Source organism: Branchiostoma floridae, chromosome 3, assembly GCF_000003815.2.
Source record: "Branchiostoma floridae strain S238N-H82 chromosome 3, Bfl_VNyyK, whole genome shotgun sequence".
NCBI classification, from domain to species: Eukaryota; Metazoa; Chordata; class Leptocardii; order Amphioxiformes; family Branchiostomatidae; genus Branchiostoma; species Branchiostoma floridae.
The window spans coordinates 28363354-28385924 of NC_049981.1; the positions used below are offsets into that span (position 1 = coordinate 28363354).

The 22571-nt window shown below is 40.4% G+C and overlaps 1 protein-coding gene across 11 annotated transcripts in view; it reads left to right on the forward strand.

The window, feature by feature from the left end:
- LOC118412670 (WD repeat and FYVE domain-containing protein 3-like) overlaps positions 1 to 22571 on the forward strand; it is a 65496-nt gene that overhangs the window by 31746 nt on the left and 11179 nt on the right. For 6 of the 11 annotated variants that reach the window (XM_035815668.1, XM_035815670.1, XM_035815678.1 and 3 more), the window contains 34 exons: positions 84 to 199; positions 493 to 631; positions 1738 to 1928; positions 2438 to 2590; positions 2883 to 2956; positions 3436 to 3597; positions 4294 to 4424; positions 4854 to 4989; positions 5426 to 5649; positions 6103 to 6290; positions 6768 to 6905; positions 7422 to 7601; positions 8122 to 8239; positions 8836 to 8874; positions 9604 to 9731; positions 10819 to 11020; positions 11366 to 11437; positions 11847 to 11933; positions 12572 to 12701; positions 13286 to 13508; positions 13979 to 14046; positions 14886 to 14900; positions 15558 to 15651; positions 15816 to 15911; positions 16445 to 16741; positions 17157 to 17246; positions 18209 to 18377; positions 18782 to 18918; positions 19570 to 19718; positions 19965 to 20030; positions 20355 to 20501; positions 20850 to 20933; positions 21299 to 21470; positions 21997 to 22114. In XM_035815668.1, coding sequence (XP_035671561.1) covers positions 84 to 199; positions 493 to 631; positions 1738 to 1928; positions 2438 to 2590; positions 2883 to 2956; positions 3436 to 3597; positions 4294 to 4424; positions 4854 to 4989; positions 5426 to 5649; positions 6103 to 6290; positions 6768 to 6905; positions 7422 to 7601; positions 8122 to 8239; positions 8836 to 8874; positions 9604 to 9731; positions 10819 to 11020; positions 11366 to 11437; positions 11847 to 11933; positions 12572 to 12701; positions 13286 to 13508; positions 13979 to 14046; positions 14886 to 14900; positions 15558 to 15651; positions 15816 to 15911; positions 16445 to 16741; positions 17157 to 17246; positions 18209 to 18377; positions 18782 to 18918; positions 19570 to 19718; positions 19965 to 20030; positions 20355 to 20501; positions 20850 to 20933; positions 21299 to 21470; positions 21997 to 22114 — 4533 coding nt within the window. The remainder of the gene's footprint in view (positions 1 to 83; positions 200 to 492; positions 632 to 1737; positions 1929 to 2437; positions 2591 to 2882; positions 2957 to 3435; positions 3598 to 4293; positions 4425 to 4853; positions 4990 to 5425; positions 5650 to 6102; positions 6291 to 6767; positions 6906 to 7421; positions 7602 to 8121; positions 8240 to 8835; positions 8875 to 9603; positions 9732 to 10818; positions 11021 to 11365; positions 11438 to 11846; positions 11934 to 12571; positions 12702 to 13285; positions 13509 to 13978; positions 14047 to 14885; positions 14901 to 15557; positions 15652 to 15815; positions 15912 to 16444; positions 16742 to 17156; positions 17247 to 18208; positions 18378 to 18781; positions 18919 to 19569; positions 19719 to 19964; positions 20031 to 20354; positions 20502 to 20849; positions 20934 to 21298; positions 21471 to 21996; positions 22115 to 22571) is intronic. The other 5 variants (XM_035815669.1, XM_035815673.1, XM_035815675.1 and 2 more) reach the window with 5 other exon arrangements.

Below are 22571 nucleotides of genomic sequence, written 5' to 3' on the forward strand. Positions count from 1 at the left end.
ATGGCACTGAAGCTGACTATTTCTCTGAATGTATCAGGATTAAGTTGTCTCTAAGATTGACTCCTATGGCTCTCCCATCCCAGGTACCAAGGCTGATGTGTCCGGTTCCCTTATCCCAGAGGATAAGATCATGTTTGGTGTACATGCCCATGCCCTGACAGCCCTCACTATCAACAAGATCAGAAAAGCATACAACAAGGTAAATATAGACTACATTACAACCGCATGCATTTTAAACTTATTTCCAAAAAGATTCAGTTTTTTAAGGACATATGCAATGTATGCAAATTGTGGACCCTGAACACAAGTTTTTTTGTTGTTGATGAATTGAATTGAATTTGTAAACAAGAAAAAGGTCTTACACATGACCACAGCAACAGGTTGTCCCTGTCACTGTTTAATCTCAGACTGTGGCCTTGAATGTGTACTCCTCATGAGAAGTGATCTGTTGTGCAGTATGGTATGGTAATCTGTATGTCACTCTGCCTGCAGGTTGACAGTAAGGCCATTGCCAAACAGCTGGCTCTCCAGTCGCACGAGAACGCCACTCCCGTCAGGATCATCCACAACTCAGCTGGTCATCTGAGTGGTCCAGCTAGAACACTGGGGGCTGTGCTGCTGGGGTATCAGGGTAGGTGTAGTACAACACTTGTCACTGCTATAACTGTGCTCTGCTACTGGGATATCAGGGTAGGTGTAGTATAACACTTGTCACTGCTGTAACTGTGCTCTGCTACTGGGATATCAGGGTAGGTGTAGTATAACACTTGTCACTGCTGTAACTGTGCTGTGCTACTGGGATATCAGGGTAGGTGTAGTATAACACTTGTCACTGCTGTAACTGTGCTCTGCTACTGGGATATCAGGGTAGGTGTAGTATAACATTTGTCACTGCTGTAACTGTGCTCTGCTACTGGGATATCAGGGTAGGTGTAGTATAACACTTGTCACTGCTGTAACTGTGCTCTGCTACTGGGATATCAGGGTAGGTGTAGTATAACACTTGTCACTGCTGTAACTGTGCTCTGCTACTGGGATATCAGGGTAGGTGTAGTATAACACTTGTCACTGCTGTAACTGTGCTGTGCTACTGGGATATCAGGGTAGGTGTAGTATAACACTTGTCACTGCTGTAACTGTGCTCTGCTACTGGGATATCAGGGTAGGTGTAGTATAACACTTGTCACTGCTGTAACTGTGCTCTGCTACTGGGATATCAGGGTAGGTGTAGTATAACACTTGTCACTGCTGTAACTGTGCTGTGCTACTGGGATATCAGGGTAGGTGTAGTATAACACTTGTCACTGCTGTAACTGTGCTCTGCTACTGGGATATCAGGGTAGGTGTAGTATAACACTTGTCACTGCTGTAACTGTGCTGTGCTACTGGGATATCAGGGTAGGTGTAGTATAACACTTGTCACTGCTGTAACTGTGCTGTGCTACTGGGATATCAGGGTAGGTGTAGTATAACACTTGTCACTGCTGTAACTGTGCTGTGCTGCTGGGGTGTAGAATTAAGGGTTAATGATCTGCTCTGAGGTGTATTCGGTGCCATTATTAATGGTTGATTCCTATAACCACCGAATGAACGACTAGCAATCCAAACACCACTCTTTGTAATCAGAGCCTATACACCGATGCCATTTTCGAGCCATCCCTATCTGCTGGTCTGAGTATGAGGACCTACAAATGTGACCGTGCTGTGACAAAATATTTTCGCCCAATCCTTGTCCAGGAGTGCGCACCTTCTGCCCACGCTCTGTAGCCAGCATGTTGGAGAACGTCGGTGGCACGGCGGCCCTGCTGGGGCTCATTGCCATGGCAACGGATGTGGAGGGTCTGTACGCAGCCGTGAAGGCACTGGTGTGTGTCGTCAGGAGCAACCGGCGTAGCATGGAGAGTATGGAGAGAACAAGAGGATACCAGGTGGGGAGAGACACATGCCACTTGCAACAAATACACAAACTACAACATAGTTATGTATCAACTGTTTGCAATTGTCGATCTTGGTATTGGTGTAAATATATTGTGTTGGTCTTAATATATTGTTTTCTGCTGTTTTACAAATCTTTAGGCACCTCTCATTTTTAGTTTTGAAAATATAAAGAAATGCATACATTTACATGTAAAAACACGTTTGAATCATAAAGATTGCAAAATGTACTTGTAGCACCTTTGTTTCTATCACTCTATTGCTGACCCTCAACCAAATTAGTTGATTGCCGGAATGTTGCTGAATTTCAGAGTTGTCATGCGATGAAAAATCATGCAATGATCGCAGAGACACCGGCCGTACTCTGAGGTTGTAGACAGATTTGTCAAGCAACATGTATCTAACAGCTTGGGAAATGATACCATTATGCCAGACCTTATTCAGAAAGTACAGTCTTCATGTTTCCAAGGCTGGTCTGATGTTATTTTATTTTCTCCCCCAGATTCTGGCAAACCTTCTGAAGAACAAGAAGCAGCTGCTGAACAGCCACATCCTCCACCTGACCTTCTCCCTGGTGGGAACAGTGGACAGTGGCAGGGAGTCCACCATCATCCCCAACAGGACTGCCTTCCAGGACCTGCTGTGTGATCTAGAGGTGGGTACGGCTTTATTTTCTTTATCAAGTGTGGCATGTTCTACATTTTATATGATGCACATATTTGGTAAGCACAATGTGTAACATACTAGTTGTAAAGTTTAAGTCTGTAAGATGTGTAAGCAACTGATTTGTTTAAACCATGATTGTATTACATGGAGTATGCCTTCATGTTCCATACTGTGCTGAATGCCTGTGTTGATAATCCTTGTTTGAGATATCTTGATGTCCAATGTATTTACAAGTGTTAGGACAACCTTTATTGAAACTTGACTGGCTTTTCCTACACCAGGTCTGGCACAATGCTCCATTTGATCTGCAGAAATCTCTGTTTGAGCACTTCATAGAGCTCCTCACAGAATCAAGGTAAGGGTCCATTAACCACTTCAATGTTAAAGCTGTATAGTGAACCTGACTTACATGTAGATAACTTTTATACTAATGAATCAGTGTATATGTAGCATTGTGTAATGTTGTAATTTGTTGTTGATATATGAACCTACAATTACTGTAAATGTATTTGGTTCGCGGGGATTTAATTTCGCGGTAGCGGAAAAAAGGACTTTTCGCAGTGGTTTTAATTTCGCGTTAGCACTATGCGCTGTAGTCTCTTACTACCATGAAAAAATATTTGTGGTGGTTTTAAATTCGCGGTAAAGTGGCCACTGCGAAAAACGCGAACAGTAATCCACTGCAAACATTTCTGCATTTACAGTAACATGTAATTCTCTTGGCTTGTAAAGCTGAATCATTTCTAGAAACCAAAGGATTTGCCTCACATGAATCCCGTGTCCATCACATTGTCAGTAAAGGCTACTAAAACCTTGTTTGTTTCCCCGTGTCAGTGAGAACAGCAGTAATGCCCTGCTGATGATAGAGCTGGGCATGGTGAGTAAGCTGCTGCATACCCTCCAGGACCGCTCTCTGTCCCAGACCACTGTGGACTCTGTTGCCATGGTACTGGCACTGCTGCTACAGGGGTCTCTCAAGACCTCCGACCTGCTCAAGTAAGAACACATTAAGATCGGAATTACGTGGATATTAAGAAAAAAATAATCATTATTTATTCACTGATATTAACTCTTAAACTGCCAAACCCGGATATATCCGGCACACATATACATGCCCTGTGTGCTGTGCCGGTTATAACCGGGATAGCGTATTCCCCCGAAGTAGCAGCTTTGTGCGCGTGTAGTTAGGGACTTCGGCCTTGTTCGGGGGTCTCTTTTTGGAGGTCAGCGGCCAACCCTGGATTTTATAGGGCTGGAAATCTGGCAGTGTAAGGGTTAAGGGACATCTGCCATGTTCTATGGCTCCAAGGCTTCCTCTGAACATGAAAAAGTTACATGGAGTTAAAGATTCATTCAGGTCAAGCCACACAACACTGTCCTTGGTGCTGAAATTCTATCCAGTGGGATATTAGTTGATATATCGGCTGTTTCTTTCATAAAAGAGTTTGTACATTTTTGTATTACTGTACTTTGTAGTACTAGTAGATTCCAAAAGGGGTTTTCTTACCCTGTCCTTAGTGCTGAAACAATATCAAATAAAATATAAATTAGGCAAAATACTCATTTTGTGCTGATAATACTGTTTAATGTATGTTTCTTACATATTCAGTTTGGAGGGTAAATATTTTTTTTACAGTTACAATTATCTTCCCTCTAACATCCAGCATAAAGTTGTACATACTGTCTTTCCAGGTTTGGTCAGTTTCTGGTTTCCACCTTACCCACATTCTCAGTCAGTGAAAGAAACATCACCATGGAGAACCTTGTGGATGCTGCCCTGGGTGTGCCAGACTCCTCACAACAGGATGGATCCAGAGGACAAGGTTTGACCACAAAATGTTTAAATCACTGGAGGCGTGTTTGATGATTTTCCTGCATTCACAGACAAAAAGAAAGATAATTTTCTCTTAAAATCACAGAACCCACAAATTGTAAAAGAACTGGGGCTCTTCATCTTCCTGTAATGCCAAAAAAAAAGAAATCAAACCCCAAAATGTCTAGATATAGCCAACCTTAATAGTCTCTTTTCACAATAATGTTTATCACTGTTCATTGTAACATGTTTGTAAGTAGCCTCTCGGCAGGAACTTGCAAAGGAACTTTTGATAATTTTGTATGGTACAAATGCAGTAGGGAATAGTTTTTGATTATTTTATTATTTCTCACATTTGGGACACATTCATCCCATTTCCTAATGATAACAAAGGGACTGTGGAAGAATAATTTGAATAAAATTGTCTTTTCCCTTATAGTGTTAGATCTATCGGAGCTGTCTGAGAGTGACTACAGTGGGCTGGTGTCAGCCAAGAGTGTGAGGCTGAGGAACACACTGCTGGAGCTGCTGTACGGACTGCTGCATAACTCATCAGGACAGGCTGTCAATCAGCAGTAAGTAGTGGTCAACCCACAACTTTCATGTCTTTGTTGTGCCCATCACACATGTGCAGAATTGATCAGCCAACATGTCTACGAGCTCTGAACAACATTTTGACAGCAACATGCCCAATGTTGTCATGATCATCATGATCACAGCGCTTTTAGGGAATGACAGATGTTTGCAGAACACAGAATCCTGTTTAATTCAACAGTAGGTTTTTCAGTCCAAAAATACATTTGACCATCTTTCAGTTCTAAAAGCAGGTGACCATCTGGCAGTTGGCTGATGATTGTGAACTTGACATTGTGACATTGGTATCAGTGCAGTCAAGCAGCTTGAGAGTACACTTAAATCATTTCTAAAGTGTCTTGTCATCTTTGAAGCTTATTCACAATGTCATTTATCTGTCTCTGTTCTGGTCATGACCAATGGTATATCCTTTTACAGCTTTTGTGAGGAAGTCCAGAGGGCTCTGGGCTTTGATTGGCTGCTTCTCTTCATGCAAGGCCATCTCCACCAATCAACAGTCATCATTGCTGTCCGCATCCTCTGCGTGTTGCTTAGCAACATGGCGACTGTTACCAAGTTCCGAGAGGGCGGGCTAGGAGGGGGAGGATGGCTGGATGAAACAGAGCTCATCATTCACAATAAGGGAGCAGTGCAGCTTCTGGGTGAGTCATTGTGCAAAGGTTTTATTTCCAGTATTTGTTTGTTTGCCTTTGTGTCAATAATTGTTTGATTACAGTAGAGTGGCTGGTCTTTACATGCTAGGCATATCAGTTACTCTGGTAGGGGGTTAGATCAAATGTCCCATCTATAGGTTATCTCATTTGCCGTCTTAATTTTACTACTATACATACATGTATGCATGTCTGTTGCATTATGAGAAGGAAAATGCACTGAACAGAATAAGTGCAAAATTCTCAATGATAATTAAAACAAGAAACTCACGAAAAATGACGTCATAGAGGTATGAAATCTTAATTTTATGTTCAACAGAAAATCATCAACTGTCTCAATACAAAAGTTCCAATCTTACTGTTCAAATGACTGCTGGCTTCATGGTAGTATGTGTCGAGGCCACGTTGATTAAACAATTGTATTTTCCTGTTGCTTTTCCCCAGGTTTTAATGTGGGTGCTGGACCTAGCAAGTCTCAGAACAGGGAGATTAACAAGGAGGCATGTCAGCTGCCTGGGTTCATGGTGCTGCAGTGGCTGCTGCCCAAACATGCTCACATCCCTGAACTCTACTTCATCCTCATGGCACTACTTCTGGGGCAGTCTGCACGCAAACCACCCAAAAACCCTCAGGTACATTTGTAAAACAAGGATTAAAATGTCATAACCTGTATTGCTTGGTACCATGCCCTTATAAACCAGTATTTACTTGAATTTACTAAATGTAAGCTGTACATGTATGTAAGATGATTTTGTTGATTTAAAATTACACATATCACAAATTTTATGGACCTTGAAAGAAAGGTGCCAAAACGACATAAAACTCAATAAACATTAGATCTTATGCATTAGTAGATGGGTATACTGTACATGGTTGTACAGTCAAAACTGTCCAAGAAGACCACTCAGGGGACCAATAAAATCTGGTGTATGTGGACAGGTGGTAACTATAGGCAGGATTCTTAATGCATGGGTCAATGTGAACGATTGTCTAAGGGACTGCCCAAAGTGGTCACATTGTCTAGGTGGTCTTTATGTAGATGTGGTCACCTGTACAGGTTTGATTGATGTATGTTACAGGCTCAATCAACACTGTTTTGTTCCCCACAGTTTGATCTGGACTCCATCTGGACGTACATCTTCGGTGTCCCTGCCAGCCAATCAGCTGGCTCCATCACTCCGCAGCAGCCGATGTGTCCTGATGCTGTCATCGTTATTCTGTCCATGGTCCGAGCCATGTTCAACCAGGTCAGTTTACATGCCCAGGCATGAAACATTAATACCAGATTTATATCCATCATAGTGGTAAGATTGAAATTGATGGTATAGACAGGATACATGTATATTGCTTCCATACTGAACACAGGAGAGAACAGATTCCAAAATAAGAGGCCTTATGTTCAAGCTGGTGTGATGCAGAATAAAGGATTTATACAGGATAATCTGTTGGTTCTGTCACTAATTAGGTGTACATGTTGATGAATTTTTACCTCACAACCTTAAAGATGTAGCACTGTAAGTCAAAACTGCCCAAGAGGACCACTCTAGTAAAATCTAGTAAGTCATTATACAGAAGGGATAATTATTGCTCATGTCACTGGGAAGAATTGTCCAAGGGATCACCAAATAATTGCCACATTGGCCAATCCATATGTGGTGATCAGGGTACAGTCTGCAACTCTGAAATAGATAAGACTGGTCATTTAGTCAAAGATTGAAAGTTAAACTGAATGCCTTGTTTTGTACTTCTCCCCCATGTGACAGCCCTGGCAAATGGAGGACGAAGGTTCCTGGGTGCGAGAATACCCTGTGACCCTGCTACAGTTCCTGCTCTTCCTGTACCACAACAACCCAGACTTCGTCCCCCTGTGCCAAAGTCCAGACTTCCTGTGCGCGCTGGCCGCCACACTCTTCCCGCTAACGGCCAGACCGTACTCAGAGCTGGTAACGTTTCCTTCAGCAGTAACTCAGGTCCACTTGAAGTTTTAACAGAAATGATTGTTCTCTCCATCCATAATATGTTGTAACAGTCATTAAGGTTGACTAAGATCTGGACTGTTAATGGCGGTCACTGTAAAGATAATAGTACAGTAGGGATGCTTTTCCTTGATGTAATAAGTTTTCCGTATATTATCTACTAACATAACTCGGCAAGATCCCCTTTATCTGCCACCCTAGAAGATGTGTCTGTAAAGAGATCTCCAATGCAACATCTCCCAGTATGATACAGGCCTTCATATCTAAACTGTGCATAACTAAGGGTACTGAACAAGGGATCTCTAAAACACACTTTTTTTAAGTGATGGATATATATACCTAAGATGAATATATGTTGCCCAGGAAATGAATAGTTATGGAAGTTACAATACAGGTAATCCAAAATGATTTCAGTGAAGTTTGCAAAATGGCCATTGCTTTGTTGCTCCACTATGCTATTGCTGATAAAACCCCATGTTTATTGTAGGTGAGTGAGCCGGAGAGTGAGATGGCCTCGCCTGCTGAGTCCAGTGAAGAGTACAAGGCCTTTGCTGAGTCCATGGTAGCCAGTAAGAGCTCCGACTCTGTCAGCACTGCAGCTAGAGGTAAATAGTGGACAGACACCCAGTTTGAATACCTACATTGTATTAGGGAAGGGGGGATTCAATAATCTGCATGAAAAATCATCTGTGTTTGTAAAAGACATCATTGTAAATTTACCTTAAGTTGTTTTCAATGTTAGAATGCAAAGTGACTGATTTTAAGCCACTTTATGTGTTGATAATTGCACAAAATAGCCGGGCAATATTCAAACAGTATGAGTTTCTTACACAATCCTGGCTTTGTACTTTTTAGAGCCAGAAGGTATAAAAAAGAATATAAAATGTATTGCTTAACCTGTATGTTTCACTCTTTCAATAGTTGCTAACAAGACGTACAAAATGTGCACTCTATATTGGTTTTGCAAGCAATCTATATTTTTAACATATGCCACAGTCATGTAGTGTCTGATAGTGAACATACTTTTTGTACAATGCATCTGATTTTTGGTATCAATCTGTAGTGCATGTACACTGTACAATGTATATGTATGCCATTAGATTCCATATGTAATAGAGCTAGAACACTAAAGACCTGATTAATGTACATGTAGTAGCCAGTAGTTGCATTTCATCCTGACTTTCATTCTGTGGTCACTAAGGTGGTGACTGGATGCGCTACTCCTGGAGAAATGGACTAGGTGACTCCACTAATTCATTAACAAGTCCTGTTTGTCACCATTGTAGTTTTGGTTATTTTCCAGCACGATTTTACTTCAAACACTGGTCACTTGGAACTTAGAATTACAATGGAATTGTGTGTTATCCCTTACACTCCTGTTCTAAAAGAGTCCATGACCACTGAGCAACTTACGATTTGCCAAACTGTTCAATAAATTTCATAGATAAAGAACAGATTTTTGAAACATTTTATGCATGGGCCTGGAAATCATACTCTTCTTGCATCATCTTCCATACCAATTATGAAATCTCATGGTTACTCAGATCCAATTTTGCTTGCTGTACAGTCATCTTTGGAAAATAAGTTTCCAAGTTGACCAGAGTTTTACATTATTCAGTTCTAACTGATATTCTTCCATCCATTTCCTGCATGTTTTTTTTTGTTGTTGTTCAAGGTCTTCTTTTTAATCAGTTATCTTGAATTTCATTTCTTTTCTTTCTTAATACAGTTGTGTGATACATGGATCTTGCTATTTCTTGCATGATAACATCCATTGATCTGAAGTGTTACATGTTTTTCTCTTTTTTCATACTTGAATATTGGTGCAAGAATGAAAAAAACACTTTGTAGTTTACATTAATTGATTATGGTATAAAGGTAACATAGATAGTAGAAAAAATCATAAGTATTATTTACATGTATGATAAAAGTTTTCCAGTGTTAAGGAAGTTGTTTTCTGGCATGACAGGTTCCATCCCGAGTCTGACCACCCACCCAGCCAGGAAGTTTGTGATGGACTTCATCAGGATCATCATTGTGGACAGCCTAGCTCACTCCACTAACAGGGGGACTCCTGTGGTGGACCTGGTTTTAGAGGTGGGTGCAGTAATGTGGTCAGAGGAGGGACGAAGCTTGTAGAAAATAGTTATAATTAGGATATATCATTGTTTATCTGTTATCATTAACTTTATATCAAACTTAATGCATTTAGCCCCATTGGGGCATGAACATGCAATAAACATCATTGTCATTGTCATTGTCATAAACTCTATGTCATGAGCTCTGATTTTCCTTGTCAAGAAGGTTATGTTTTTAGTGTCATTTGTGTGGTTGTGGACAGCATAACTTTAGAAGTTGTGAATGGATCTTTAGGATATTTGGTATGTAGGTCAGGAAAACATACTCAAGTTCAATAATGGGCCTCATAGTGGCTTTCTATGGTACTGCAGTGGAACATCTGGTTATTATGCCTCAGGTGGTGACCCCAGCACAGACCCCAGACTTCCAGACTTGTGTTACTACTTGAGTCTTGTGTAAGGTTGCCTAAAAGTCAGATCCGGTCACCTGTGTGTATTATTCCACCTTTGCTCGCATACACGTTCCCATTTGTTTCCAAAGGGAACTCAGCACCTCAAGATTTGATAGTAATATGATATTAACCATAATGATTTCTTTTGACGATTACAACATATAGTTGTAACTTTAACAACAATTTCTAGGAAATGCATATACATGTACATGTACACCCCAAAAGTCAAAGAAATCAAATCTAGGTTGAAACAATCTTTGGTGGATATGACTATATAAATCAGGGGTCTAGCCAGCATCCGTTTTTCCGTCAATTGACGGAAATTTGCTGCGTCTGACGGAAAAATTTTAAAACCAATCCGTCAACCTTGACGGACAAAAATCCTTGGTGGAAGCTACAGGCGGCTTGGAGACGCCGTCCACGGCCATAAAAGCCACACACTGTTTGTTTTGCTATTGTTATGATTGTTGACAATGTGTCGGCGCCCTTTCGCATACGATAATCTCATTAAAACCCGATTTTCAAGGTCTCATTTCAGTCCTAATTAATTTTCGCGGTTTTTGCGACGATTGTAATTGGCTGACGGAAAAAATTTCGAGCTGGCTAAAGCCCTGATATAAAGTGATAAACAAACAGACAAACTTGTTTCATCAGGCGTCCCCTGAGCGAGCGACCCAGACCCAGCAGCGTGACTTCCAGACAGAGGTCCTTACGACGCTCATGGACCATCTCCTGGCAGCCGATGCCCTGCTCGGCGACCAGGCGGCTCTCCCATTGGCTGCAGGGGGAAGCTACAACGCACTGGTCTCCAACGTCTTTCACTTTGCTTCAAGAGTGGTGGACAAATTATGGCAAGGTACAACCTTAGAATGAAAGTTCAACTTGGTGGATAACATGATTAGTATTCTACTTAGTAAGTTAGTTACTCAAGCAACTGGATGTGATTTTGGAAATGGTCAGGTGTTTCCAATGACATCTGTCAGTGTCACTGACAAAAGATATAGAAACTGATATTAACAATATCTTACCTTTTCCAAAATGATATCCAGATGCTTGAGTACATGTAATTGCTTTTTGGAGTAAACATCTCTTGAATGAGTCAATCAAACATTTGAACTTTCTGTTTAAGATAGAATCTTAACTAGCATTTACAATTCAAATGTCACTGTTGATTGATTGATCTGGCATGTTTTCTTTGCAGGTATCTATAACAAAGATGCTAAGGAGGTCTTTGAATTCATCGTCCAACTCATCTCCCAAGCCAAGAGGAGAGGTAAGCATGATGGGATGCACTCTGTGTTACAGCTACTGTACATGTAAATCATGTCTACTCTACAGTCTGATAGATGTGATCTTTCTGATCACTTAAGTGGTGTCAAATGGTCGAGTGGTTAGGCTTGCAGACACACGATTGAGAGGCCACAGGTTCCATTCCTGGATAGACATTGTCTCCTTATTTTGTTTTTGCTTTAATACAGCTTTCCTCACTTCACAAAGGTACAAAATGGATATTACCTGACTTTGGTTATTTTTAAGTAGGTAAAATAGAGAGATATGTCTGCCTTCCAATACTCTACCCTACATGTAGACACAGTGGATAACTACCCTCTGCCTCTACGTACTCAAGAAGCCTATTGGATATTGACCTCATTATTAACCTGCTTTGTTCCTGTTGCCAACAGCCCATGGTATGAGCCTGGACCCCATCTACCACTGCCTGAACAGAACTATCCTGTACGAGCTGTCCAGACCATCTTCAACTATTGCTGGTAAGAGGGTAGCTCAGTTCAAATTTCACAATGGCAGTTACACTTAACGCTGATTCATCTGATTCATCATGCATATTCGAGGGTAACCTATATTCGTTGTTTGTGAGAAAAACGTATTTAAGGATATGATGTCGACGGACGGTGGTTTCAAATCGGAACGTTTTGAAAAGATTGCAAATTTGAAACCACTGCCAGCAGACTTAATACTCCTAAATGTGCTGTTTTTAAAGACAACAAATAAAAGTCACCCCATGGACAAAGGTGAACTAGCGTTAAATCCTTGTTATTGCAGAGAAAAATAAATCCTGGCATTGCTATTTATTTATCACAGACCCTAAAGTTACTCGTCCGTTGCCATTTGTAGAGACTCTGTAGCTCTTCAGCACACTGTAGGAAACATTTATACCGTTAATAAAATAATAAATGTTTTACGTAGTGTATATTACACTGAAGCATTTGTCCAAGTTATCCTTTGAACTTTGAAATTTTGTGCAAATATGTGGATACAGTTTGTAACTGTTGTCCATGTGCAAGTGATATGTCCATGTCATACAAAATATAATGCTTGTAACAAGTTTTTTAATACTAGATAAGAAACAAACTTGCCACTAAATTTTTAGTTGCTTTAAACATTTCAGAACAAACAGCTATCTTGGATGCCCTACACCGTCTCACCAACAACCGCAGTCTGGTGTTCGGTCCCGGGAACTACGAGCAGGATTTCATTGGCTGCCTGTGTTACTGTCTGATTCAGCTGACTAGTGACGCGTAAGTATATCTTAAGTGTTCTATGTGTCATCATCTTAATTATGCATATTCCACCGACATCTTATTCCTCGAACATGCTTCCTTTTATCAAAGTGTCAAGTTTACTACATGTATAGCCATGGAAGCAACTCCTTTTCAATTGGTGATTTATTTGTGTATTATTTCAGTAATAATGATAAATAAATTGATATTTTACAATCACTTATAAAACTGTCCTGTTTCTTAGGATTACATGTTTCTGTCCACTGATTGAAACTGTTCTTTCCAAACATCAATTTTTCAAAGCTGATTAATTATACTATACAAAAATATTAGTATGGTTTGAAAAAAAATATGAAGCCAATGTTTTCCATTCAAAACTGTTAATTGAAGTGAACAAACAGTTGTGTCCTTGGTGACCATTTTCCATACATGTGTCCCCTTTGGCATGTTTAGAGCTCGACTTTTTGTGTACAGTCTGTCATCTGTGTGTGATATTTTCTAGCTTACTACAGGCCCACCCCCCTCCCCCTGACTTTTATACATGTATGTGTGTGCTTCTTGTCTGTCTTACTGGTGGTGGGCTCTCCCCTGTCCTCCTCTAGCGGTGACCTGTGTGTAACCATGGAACCTGGTCGCAGAACGACGTGGCACGTGGAGCTTCCCGCCGACACCTGGGTGGACGTGTCGCACCACAAGTCGTGTCTGCTGGACGACAAGGCCCACCCACCGGCCATGCAGCGCTCCAATAGCACGTCCGAGGCTCAGCAGTTACTCATCAAGGCAGCCAACAGGATATGGAGTGAGCTGCTGGTCACTAAGAAAGCTGTGAGTGATTTTCTTTCTATGAGAATTCTTACATCATAAAATGGTATTCATGAGAACTTCAGGGCAATATTGTGGAAATTGCAAATTGGTTAATTAGGAGAGGTAATAAAGGAAATTGTGGTATGCTGGGTAGGGACTGTAAAGCAAGAAAAAAGAAAGGTCTGAGTAGAAAGTGGTATAAAATCTGCCATTCATGTGCTGTGTCACTGATGAAAGGAAGTGGGTGCTACCTGAAACATCTGACTATTTTCAAAATCGTATCCAGTTGCTTATTAATAATGTATACCCGTATCTGCTATTTGGCGTACAATGTTATGAGTTGCTTGTAATGCTTATTAAATAACTAACTTTGTGCAGATGCAGTAGACTATTTTCCTGTGATATAGAATGGAAACTTTATCTGGCAAGGCAGCATTGCAGAAAACTTAAACTACAGTATTTCATGACATTTTCTCCATCTTATGTTTTAGACTATAGAGGAGCTGTTCAAGCTGACCCTGCCCCACTACAACGCTACCCCAGATTTACAGTCTGTCAAGTAGGTGCAACCTTTCTTTGGTGATAGATATTCCGGTAGTTGTTGCCTAACACTTGCATGGAGATCATGTGGGTAACTGCCATAATTTAGACAACTGGATGAATGTTTATCATAGCATCCAGTATCTTGCTAATGATAACACAGGAGTTTGCAAAATTTATGATGTCAACAGTGCAGTAGCACAATGACTATTTCTGTTGTACTTGTAATGCAACATATGAATTAAGAATTAGATAGCAGATTAATAGAAGATAACGATTTGTAGAAACAAAATGTACCAAATATAGCCAGTATTTGAATGTCATGTTGTCGCTTCTGTAACACTTGTTCATGCTACAGGTTAAAAAGGATGAATGGTGATACAGTACAGTAACAATTGTGCTAACCTACATGATTGTACTGTAGATTATATCACCATCAAATATCTGCTTGCACCATCTATTCCACACTGTACAAGTTTGCTTGCCATTGCAGTCATGCCTCTTTCCTTGACTTTGCTGTCTTCCTCCATGCTCTCAATCCTTATTGTGGCTGCCAAAAACATGTTATCATATACAAGAGATATTGTGTGACTGAACCTTTACCCCAAACATTAACAGTAGGTACAAGGTAGTGATAATTTCTCCCGTTCCATTCTAACTCTCTAGTCTATCATCCAGCTCTAGACATCTTTCTCTCTCTAACAAAGCAACCTTTCCCCAATCTAGATATCAACATAAAACTTTCAGATCATGTGTGATGGACAAAAATATTGATGTGTGGTTTACTAAGTTTACTAATGACAATACTGACAACACTGTTACATTGTACTTCTTGCCCCTCCTTTTGCATGGATGCAGGATGTATGGCTTCAAGTACGTAACGTATGGTAATGATAGTGGGTACTCTTAGCACTATAGCTAGGCAGTCATGATCACATTTTGTGTATAGGAAGGTATGGAGGACTGGAAAGTAATTGGCCTAAGTGATGATAAGTGATGTAGCTTTAGAAAAAGTTCAAGTCTTATCTATATGTAAAGTTAGCATTTTTTTCTAAAACTCATAGCAAATTGAAGGAAATTGTATCAACTAGAAGGTTATCATGATCAATCCATTGAACTTACATGTAGATTTGAGCAGGGTATCAGTTATTTCCCAACAGTGTGTAATAGCAGTACATTGTATGTAGTTAAAATCTCTTGATACTATTGAATGTAAAGGTAATTGATTCTAGTTGGATTCAATACCAATAGATATTGATGAATTAGAGAATGCCCCTGTCTTTTACAAAACATACGATCATGACTTGTATTTAGCAGTTCCTGCATACTGTCACATTACATGTACTTGTTTCGCTGTAACTGCTACATGTACATCTACCTGTCATTGCCACATCCATTGTTTAGATCTGTAACACTGTCCTATATCATCCATTTCATAAGCCTGCAACATTCCATTCAGCAGAACCATGCCTACCTTACAAAGTCATTCACTGTAGCTAACTGTTCCAATGTTCGTGTGGTTCCATACAGAATGATGCTTCTTGAACCTGCTTCCAAAGTGTGGAAGTTATATGTGGATGGGGAGAGAAGGAACTGTAGCAAGGAACAAGAAAAGCATCAGTCGGTCAGTGCTCCAAAATTTTTTGTTATCACATTTGTCTTGACACGAAAACTATCATTAAGATTGTTCTTTTTAATATAAAAATATATAGTATTGTTAAAAGGTGTTATCTAGACTAAGTGCTTTATTATATAATAGTCATATTGACCTTGTGATTTATACCACAGAAACTACAGAAGATGAGCAGTGGCCTGTCCCGTCTGGCGAGCCGTAAGGCCAGACGTGATGCCAGTCAGGTCAAGATCGTTCCATCATCCATGCAGGTAAAACCATCTATGTGTTAAAACATTATTTTGTAATTTCCACAATTTTTTTTTTGACATTAATCTCTTATTTCAGTTTCAATATCCATCTTTCATTTTTAAGTCATATTTACTGTGATATAAAGAAAGTATGCAACATTTTATTCAGGCAATGGGTTGTAGACCATACTGTGTTTCCCACTGTGATTCAACATGTGTGTAGCAATCTAAATATACTTGTTCAAGAGCACATGTGTATCAACATTTTCTTTTATGATTATAATTTTGTGGTAGCAAAGTATTTACATTATATATAAAGATGGTTGACGATGTATGCTATGATATTGCATATATCTTAAATGTAATGTGGTTGATGTTCTTGTTCTTGTTATGATACTGGGCAACACCCCTAGTTTGTTGGGGCAAACCACCCAGGGCGGCAAGAAATATAAGTATACGTTCCATATAAATTTCAAGTAACGCAGAAGAACAAGGAAATCTTGGTTTTGACAGCTTTTTAAAAAATTTGTGATGGAATGTGGTTCCTGTTACAGGAGGTGAATGTGTGGAACTTCACCCACGTTGCGGTGGTGCGTGACCTTGTAGAGCTGAGGTACAAACAGTACCAGCAGGCGCAGCACCACATGCAGAAGTACGTGGAGGAACAGTGGAACCAGATGGAGCTGGAGCTGACGCGGGAGAGGGGACTGTGGGGCCCGCCGCTCGGCTCGCATCTCGACAAGTGGATGTTGGAGATGACGGAGGGGCCATGCCGCATGAGGAAGAAACTCTGCTGCAACGACATGTTCTATATCCACTACCCACATCGGCCAGAGGGACCCAATAACTCGGTAAACATCATTTCATAACAAACTTTTATTTTACCTTGTATTGCGAAGTCTTACAGTAGAGTCATGATGTTTTCAGGACATCTACCTCCATGCTGAAAGCTATTTTCATTTCGCTCTAACTCACATTTTTTGACACTATTACATGTACATGTAAATAGATCTTTTGATCATTTTCAATACATATGATAGAAAAACATTTTTTTTTAAAGAATCTAGATATAAATACACTGCAATATACACGAAAAGCAAATGAACCAATAAATGCAAGTTAGACAGACTGCATTCATTGCTATGACGCCCTTTTGCTTTGCAATCACTTTCAATATAGTGGATATGCTATGTAGATTCATCTCCTCATAGTTAAGTAGAGAAGGTGCAGGAATCACCCCCAAACCATCCTCTTGGTCTGTTGTAGCAGGTACAGAGTGCGTTTCCGCCCGCCAGGTGCGTGGACACCCCAGAGTTTTACCGCAGGCTACGACTGATGGGAAAACTCCCACCCGAGGTTTACACAGTTTTCCCACCTCCCTGTTCTCTGTGGTGGAATGTATTATTGTTGACCGGGAGTTCTCTTACAGGTGTTATATGGTACAGGTTTCTCCCACTAACCTTCACACATGGGAAATGGTTCAATGTATGGTTCTTACTGTCTGTTCTAACCAGGGCTGTCTCCCTTCAGAGGGTGGCTTGTTGGGACAGAAAAACTTTCACGACGTCTGTCCAAAAAATCTTTACTCCTTGACATGAAATGAATGGAAATGTAATGTATTCCTAGGCATAAAATAACAGATTTAACAACATGGACTTCCAAGCAAGGATTAGGATGAAAAAATTTATAGCTGGAAACAGCCCTGATTCTATCTATTATAACTCTGGTTGATTTATACCTTATGGTGTTTATTCTGTGGTGAGAAAATTGGTATAATGTTGGTGACACCCTTCCTGTCATCCTTTCAGGACATTGACAGCATCACTGCCATTATTATCAGAGGCTGTCTTTAACCTTCTCCCTACAGACTAAACCCTTAAGCTTAACCAACTTAAATCTGGTGACAGATAGCCACTGTAGGGGCTGAAGGTTAACATGGTTTGCTGTCCTTGTTCCTCAGTGGTGTCCTACTATGAAGGCATGGAGCTTGAATATTAAATGTCCCTCTAAGTTGTTATGAACGTTTTTTCAGAAAGTGTTTTGTTCAGGATATAACGTTAGTTCACCTTTATCCGTAGGGTAACCTATATCCGTTGTATATAAAGATAGGGTATTTGGGGATCATTAAGTTGATGGAAGGTAGTTTCTCATTGCAATGTCTTGTAAATGTTGACATTTGAAACCCATGTTGTTGACCTGAAATCTCTTAACACCCAGCTTTTTAAAGCAACGAATCTAGGTTACCCAACGGAAAAAGGTGAACTACTGTTACTCATTGATATTACTAAGAGTCTGATCTTATTGTGTTCTTTTACCAGAAACCCTCCAAGTACAGGGCTGCGATCAGTCTGGACAGTAAGGAGTACCACAAGCGCTGCCAGGCGGAGGGGCGTCTGGAACACATGGAACCTGACGAGAACGGTACAGACACCGACTCACAGCTGGACGCTTCCATCGATGTGACAGACGCTGACGTCAGCAAATCTGGTGGGTGTTTTCTTATTCTCTTTCCTAAGTTGTTAGATTTACTGAATAAAGGGGACAGGGTGGCAAAACTGGTCACATAAGCAAAATAAGAGCGCCATAATATATAGAACAAGTACAGGTATTGATTGATGAAGTTACAGTAGCAATCCCATCCAAAGCTCAGTTCAATTATGCACAACAGCTGCCTAATCATTGTGACCACTATGTGTGTATTGTGAGGTTGAAGATTAGTCTTTTCCTGACTGAAAGATAGCCCGAGTTCACACAGCAGTTGAAATGGAAAAATCAATAAATGAGGTTTTGGCAAGCAGACCATAAATGAAGGAACTAGCATAACCATGAATTGATGAATTGTACATGTGGAATTCCCATGGTCCTAACGTTGTGGCTGGCAATATGTTCAGGTCTGAAGCCCTCCAAGTCGCCTTACGATGCAGATGAGGATGACACAGAGAGTACCCAGTCCACAGACAGTACTGCAGAGGAGACGGACAAACCCAACAACCAGACCATCGTCAGACTGTTGGAGGAAGGCGAGAAGGTAGGTGTTCTGTAAACTAGATCTCTTTCGCTTATCGATTCATATCTAGGATATAAAAATTCTCTCCAACAAGATTTCTCCAGTGTCACTGATGAAAGACACTGGATGGCTGTCTGAAACATCTGACCATTTCCAAAATCATATCCAGTTGCTTGAGTAACCGCTTTTTGGCATACTGTAAATTTAATCCATCACAGGAAAACTGTTACTTACCTAATTCTTTGGCCACAGCTATGAATGACCTTTAAGAGAACGACTGACCCAATAATGTTGGACACATGAGCTTTACAGACATGTGCCTCTCCTGTACTTTTGCCCCAGTACCCAAGCCACATTTGAGTAAAATCATGAGACTAGTTTTATAGGGTTAGTCACCATCAAGAAGGATGTAGATGTGGCAAAAAAGTCTGACTCAGTAATTGGCAGGGTTTTTATGTGTTCTTCTACCAATCGTAGTTTGGTCCCCAAAACAAGACACAGAGACTTCATGTGTATGATTACTTGTTTTGATAATGCTGCAAACTGTACTGAACCCTGTGGGTATATATATATGGATCAATATAGGTCTACATCCAATAAAGGAAAACATAGACATGTACCCATGTTTGTGAATATTTGTGATATCTGACCCCATGCTACTCTACTCCTCAGATCCGGTACATGTTCCGATGTGCGCGAGTCCAGGGACTTGACACATGCGAGGGGCTCCTGCTGTTTGGCAGAGAGCACTTCTACGTCATCGATGGATTCACGCTCCTCAGGACACGGGAGATCAGTGATATCGATGGGATTCCTCCAGGGTTAGTCTCTTTCAGTGCAGTATAACAGTGTTTTATATTATAACATAATATTATACATTCTATTTATATATACATGTATTTCTTTATTCTATACATTCTCGCCTGTAAAACAAGTCTCTTTTCTTCTGATTTCACATTGGCAGCATACTTTTTGACTTGATAATGGATCTTTTATATTGACTTTAATGTTAAGTTAAGACATATGCCAAGTTAAGACCTACATGTGTATAATTTTCTGTCCTATAGGTTACATGATCCAATCATCCCTAGGACCACCAGGTCTTCAGGACAACCAAGCCAGATGAAGCGAATGTGAGATTTCCTTAAGTTTATTTGAACAACGTTATCACTGATGGTCTACAGTCTTACTTGTGACTGCATCTACACATAAACATGGGATTTGCTGCATTTAGCCCACATGGGCAGGAGCATGCAAATAAAGATCATCATATAAATGAAGCTGTCTATAGCAATGTGACAGTGTTATATTGTAGTCATGTGGTACATGTATTTTTCTTTGCTCGGATCTCAACATTTTATGCACGACTCTTAAAAAGATATTTTGTTGGAACTATTTTTGCACAGCATGCTGTATCTAATTGTAGGGAAGGTTTCAAAAATGTTGTTATTCCACAGGTGTAGTAAGTTTGCGTATGAAGACATCCGTGAGGTTCACAAGCGAAGGTACCTGCTGCAGCCCATCGCTATCGAGGTGTTCTCCAGTGATGGCAGAAACTACCTTCTGGCTCTTCCCAGGGGCATCAGGAACAAGGTTCACCAGAGGTCAGGGCTGTGTTCAGGATACTGTGGGGGAAACTGGTGTTAAACCAGACAAAGTTTGTTCTTTAGATAACAGCTAGACTAAGTGCAGACTCTAAATCATTTAATAAAATGAGTCTACTTTGGCAATATGTACTTGTCTCTGTCAGTTCTTCAATAATGATTTGACAATGCAGCAACTTCTTCAAATTTATTTTCGGTAGATTCATGATTGACTTACTGTGCCCTTTTCAATTTGTGACTTAGTATGCCATACATTTGTTGTTGTGTATTGTCTCCAGTCTGTGTTTGTGGAGGTGCTAGAGAAACAAGCTGAAATCAGTGCATACAAGAATGGTTTCTCTGTTTCAGGTTCCTGTCCCATTGTGCAGCTCTAACAGATAATGCCAAGGAGTCAGTGTCAGGCCAGAAGGCCAATGCCAAGGTGGAGCAGGGGTGAGAAGAGCCTTTCCATTAAATCCTTACATCATTATCTAATCAAATCATGGCAAGCTTCTATTGCCGAGTTCTGTACCAGCCTTCTTGTATCAATCGTGCCATAAGATTTAGCAAATTTTTCGAATTGCCAATTGATGATAAGTACGCTTGTTGGCTCTTGCTACTCTTCCAGCTATAAAAAAGAAGAAACATATTATATAGCCAATAGTGTTCCCAAGTTTTGCTAACCAGTGATCATTGCGAATGTATGATTACTATACTTACTGGCTCAGATAGTTCTTTTAAAATCTAAGAAAATCCACACCATATACTGTACATATACAGATCTCTGGGTTTATTTGTTGTGTTGTGTGTCCCACCAGCTCCACCCTTCTGAGCTTGATAGGAGAGAAGACAGTTACCCAGCGCTGGGAGCGAGGAGATATCAGTAACTTCCAGTACCTCATGCACCTGAACACACTGGCAGGGAGGTCTTACAACGACCTCATGCAGTACCCTGTCTTCCCCTGGGTGCTTGCAGACTATTTGTCAGAGGTGAGCTACCACAAGTCACCTACACTGTCTACTTGCCTGTAGATTTGCTTGATTTGTTCTTTACAAATGTCTGTGATTTTATTAATAGGCAACTGATTGTTAGAGTATGATTTCTATGAAGGATGCATTAATTTTTGTATTCCCAAACCATGGAAGATCCTCATATAGCAAGTGCCCCTGATTCTGTTAATTGACAAAATTTTGCTCTTGAATTTTCCATCAACCTTAATGAGCAAAATATGTGAGTAACAACATTGAAATATACAAATTTGAATAAACCATGCGTGAACATAGGCCTGGAGATAAGTGATGGCAGAAATGTGTACAAATTGATGGAGAAAGTAAGTCTTTTTTTTTTTTTTCTATGAATGGGAACTGGGAAGACAAAACACTTCATGCTGGCCAGAGTCATGCCACAAACTTATGTGGTAAAATCAAGTTGACATAATTCTATGTCATAACAGGACTGACTGTAGATAAAAACTGCATGTACAGTGGGGCTTAAACAGAATTGTTCTCCTTGCAGGAACTTGACTTGAATGATCCCAAAACATTCCGTGACCTGTCCAAACCCATGGGTGCCCAGACAGAGGACAGACTGAAACAGTTCCAGAAGAGGTACATGGACTGGGAAGATCCACAAGGTAATGCTCACCTGCAATCATTCTCCTGTATCCTCAGTTCTTACATTTTCCTCTGAATGATGAATTACAGGCAAACAAAAAGTATTGAGGGAAGACTGTTTGGAGTTGGAAAGTTCCATCGCATATTTGTGCACAGAAATTGGGAATATTGTGAAGACAAAGGAATATGCTGATGACATGGAGCTGATACAGCCAGATGACTTCTCACAAAGGAGCATTGAACTGCTCTAAGAAATGGACTGTTTTCTGAGTATTTGTTTTCTGTTTGCTCAAACCTTTAATAGTGTTTTTCTGTGCAGTAAAGTTTCCTAGACTGACTGATTGTAGTGGTAGTAGCAGCAATGAGATGCTGTTATCATGTAATAGTGCTGAAGAGAAGGCTGTCAGCACCAAGGACAGGACCTTCTGTAGGACAGCATGGTTTCAGCACCAAGGACAGGGAAATAGACTTTATGCT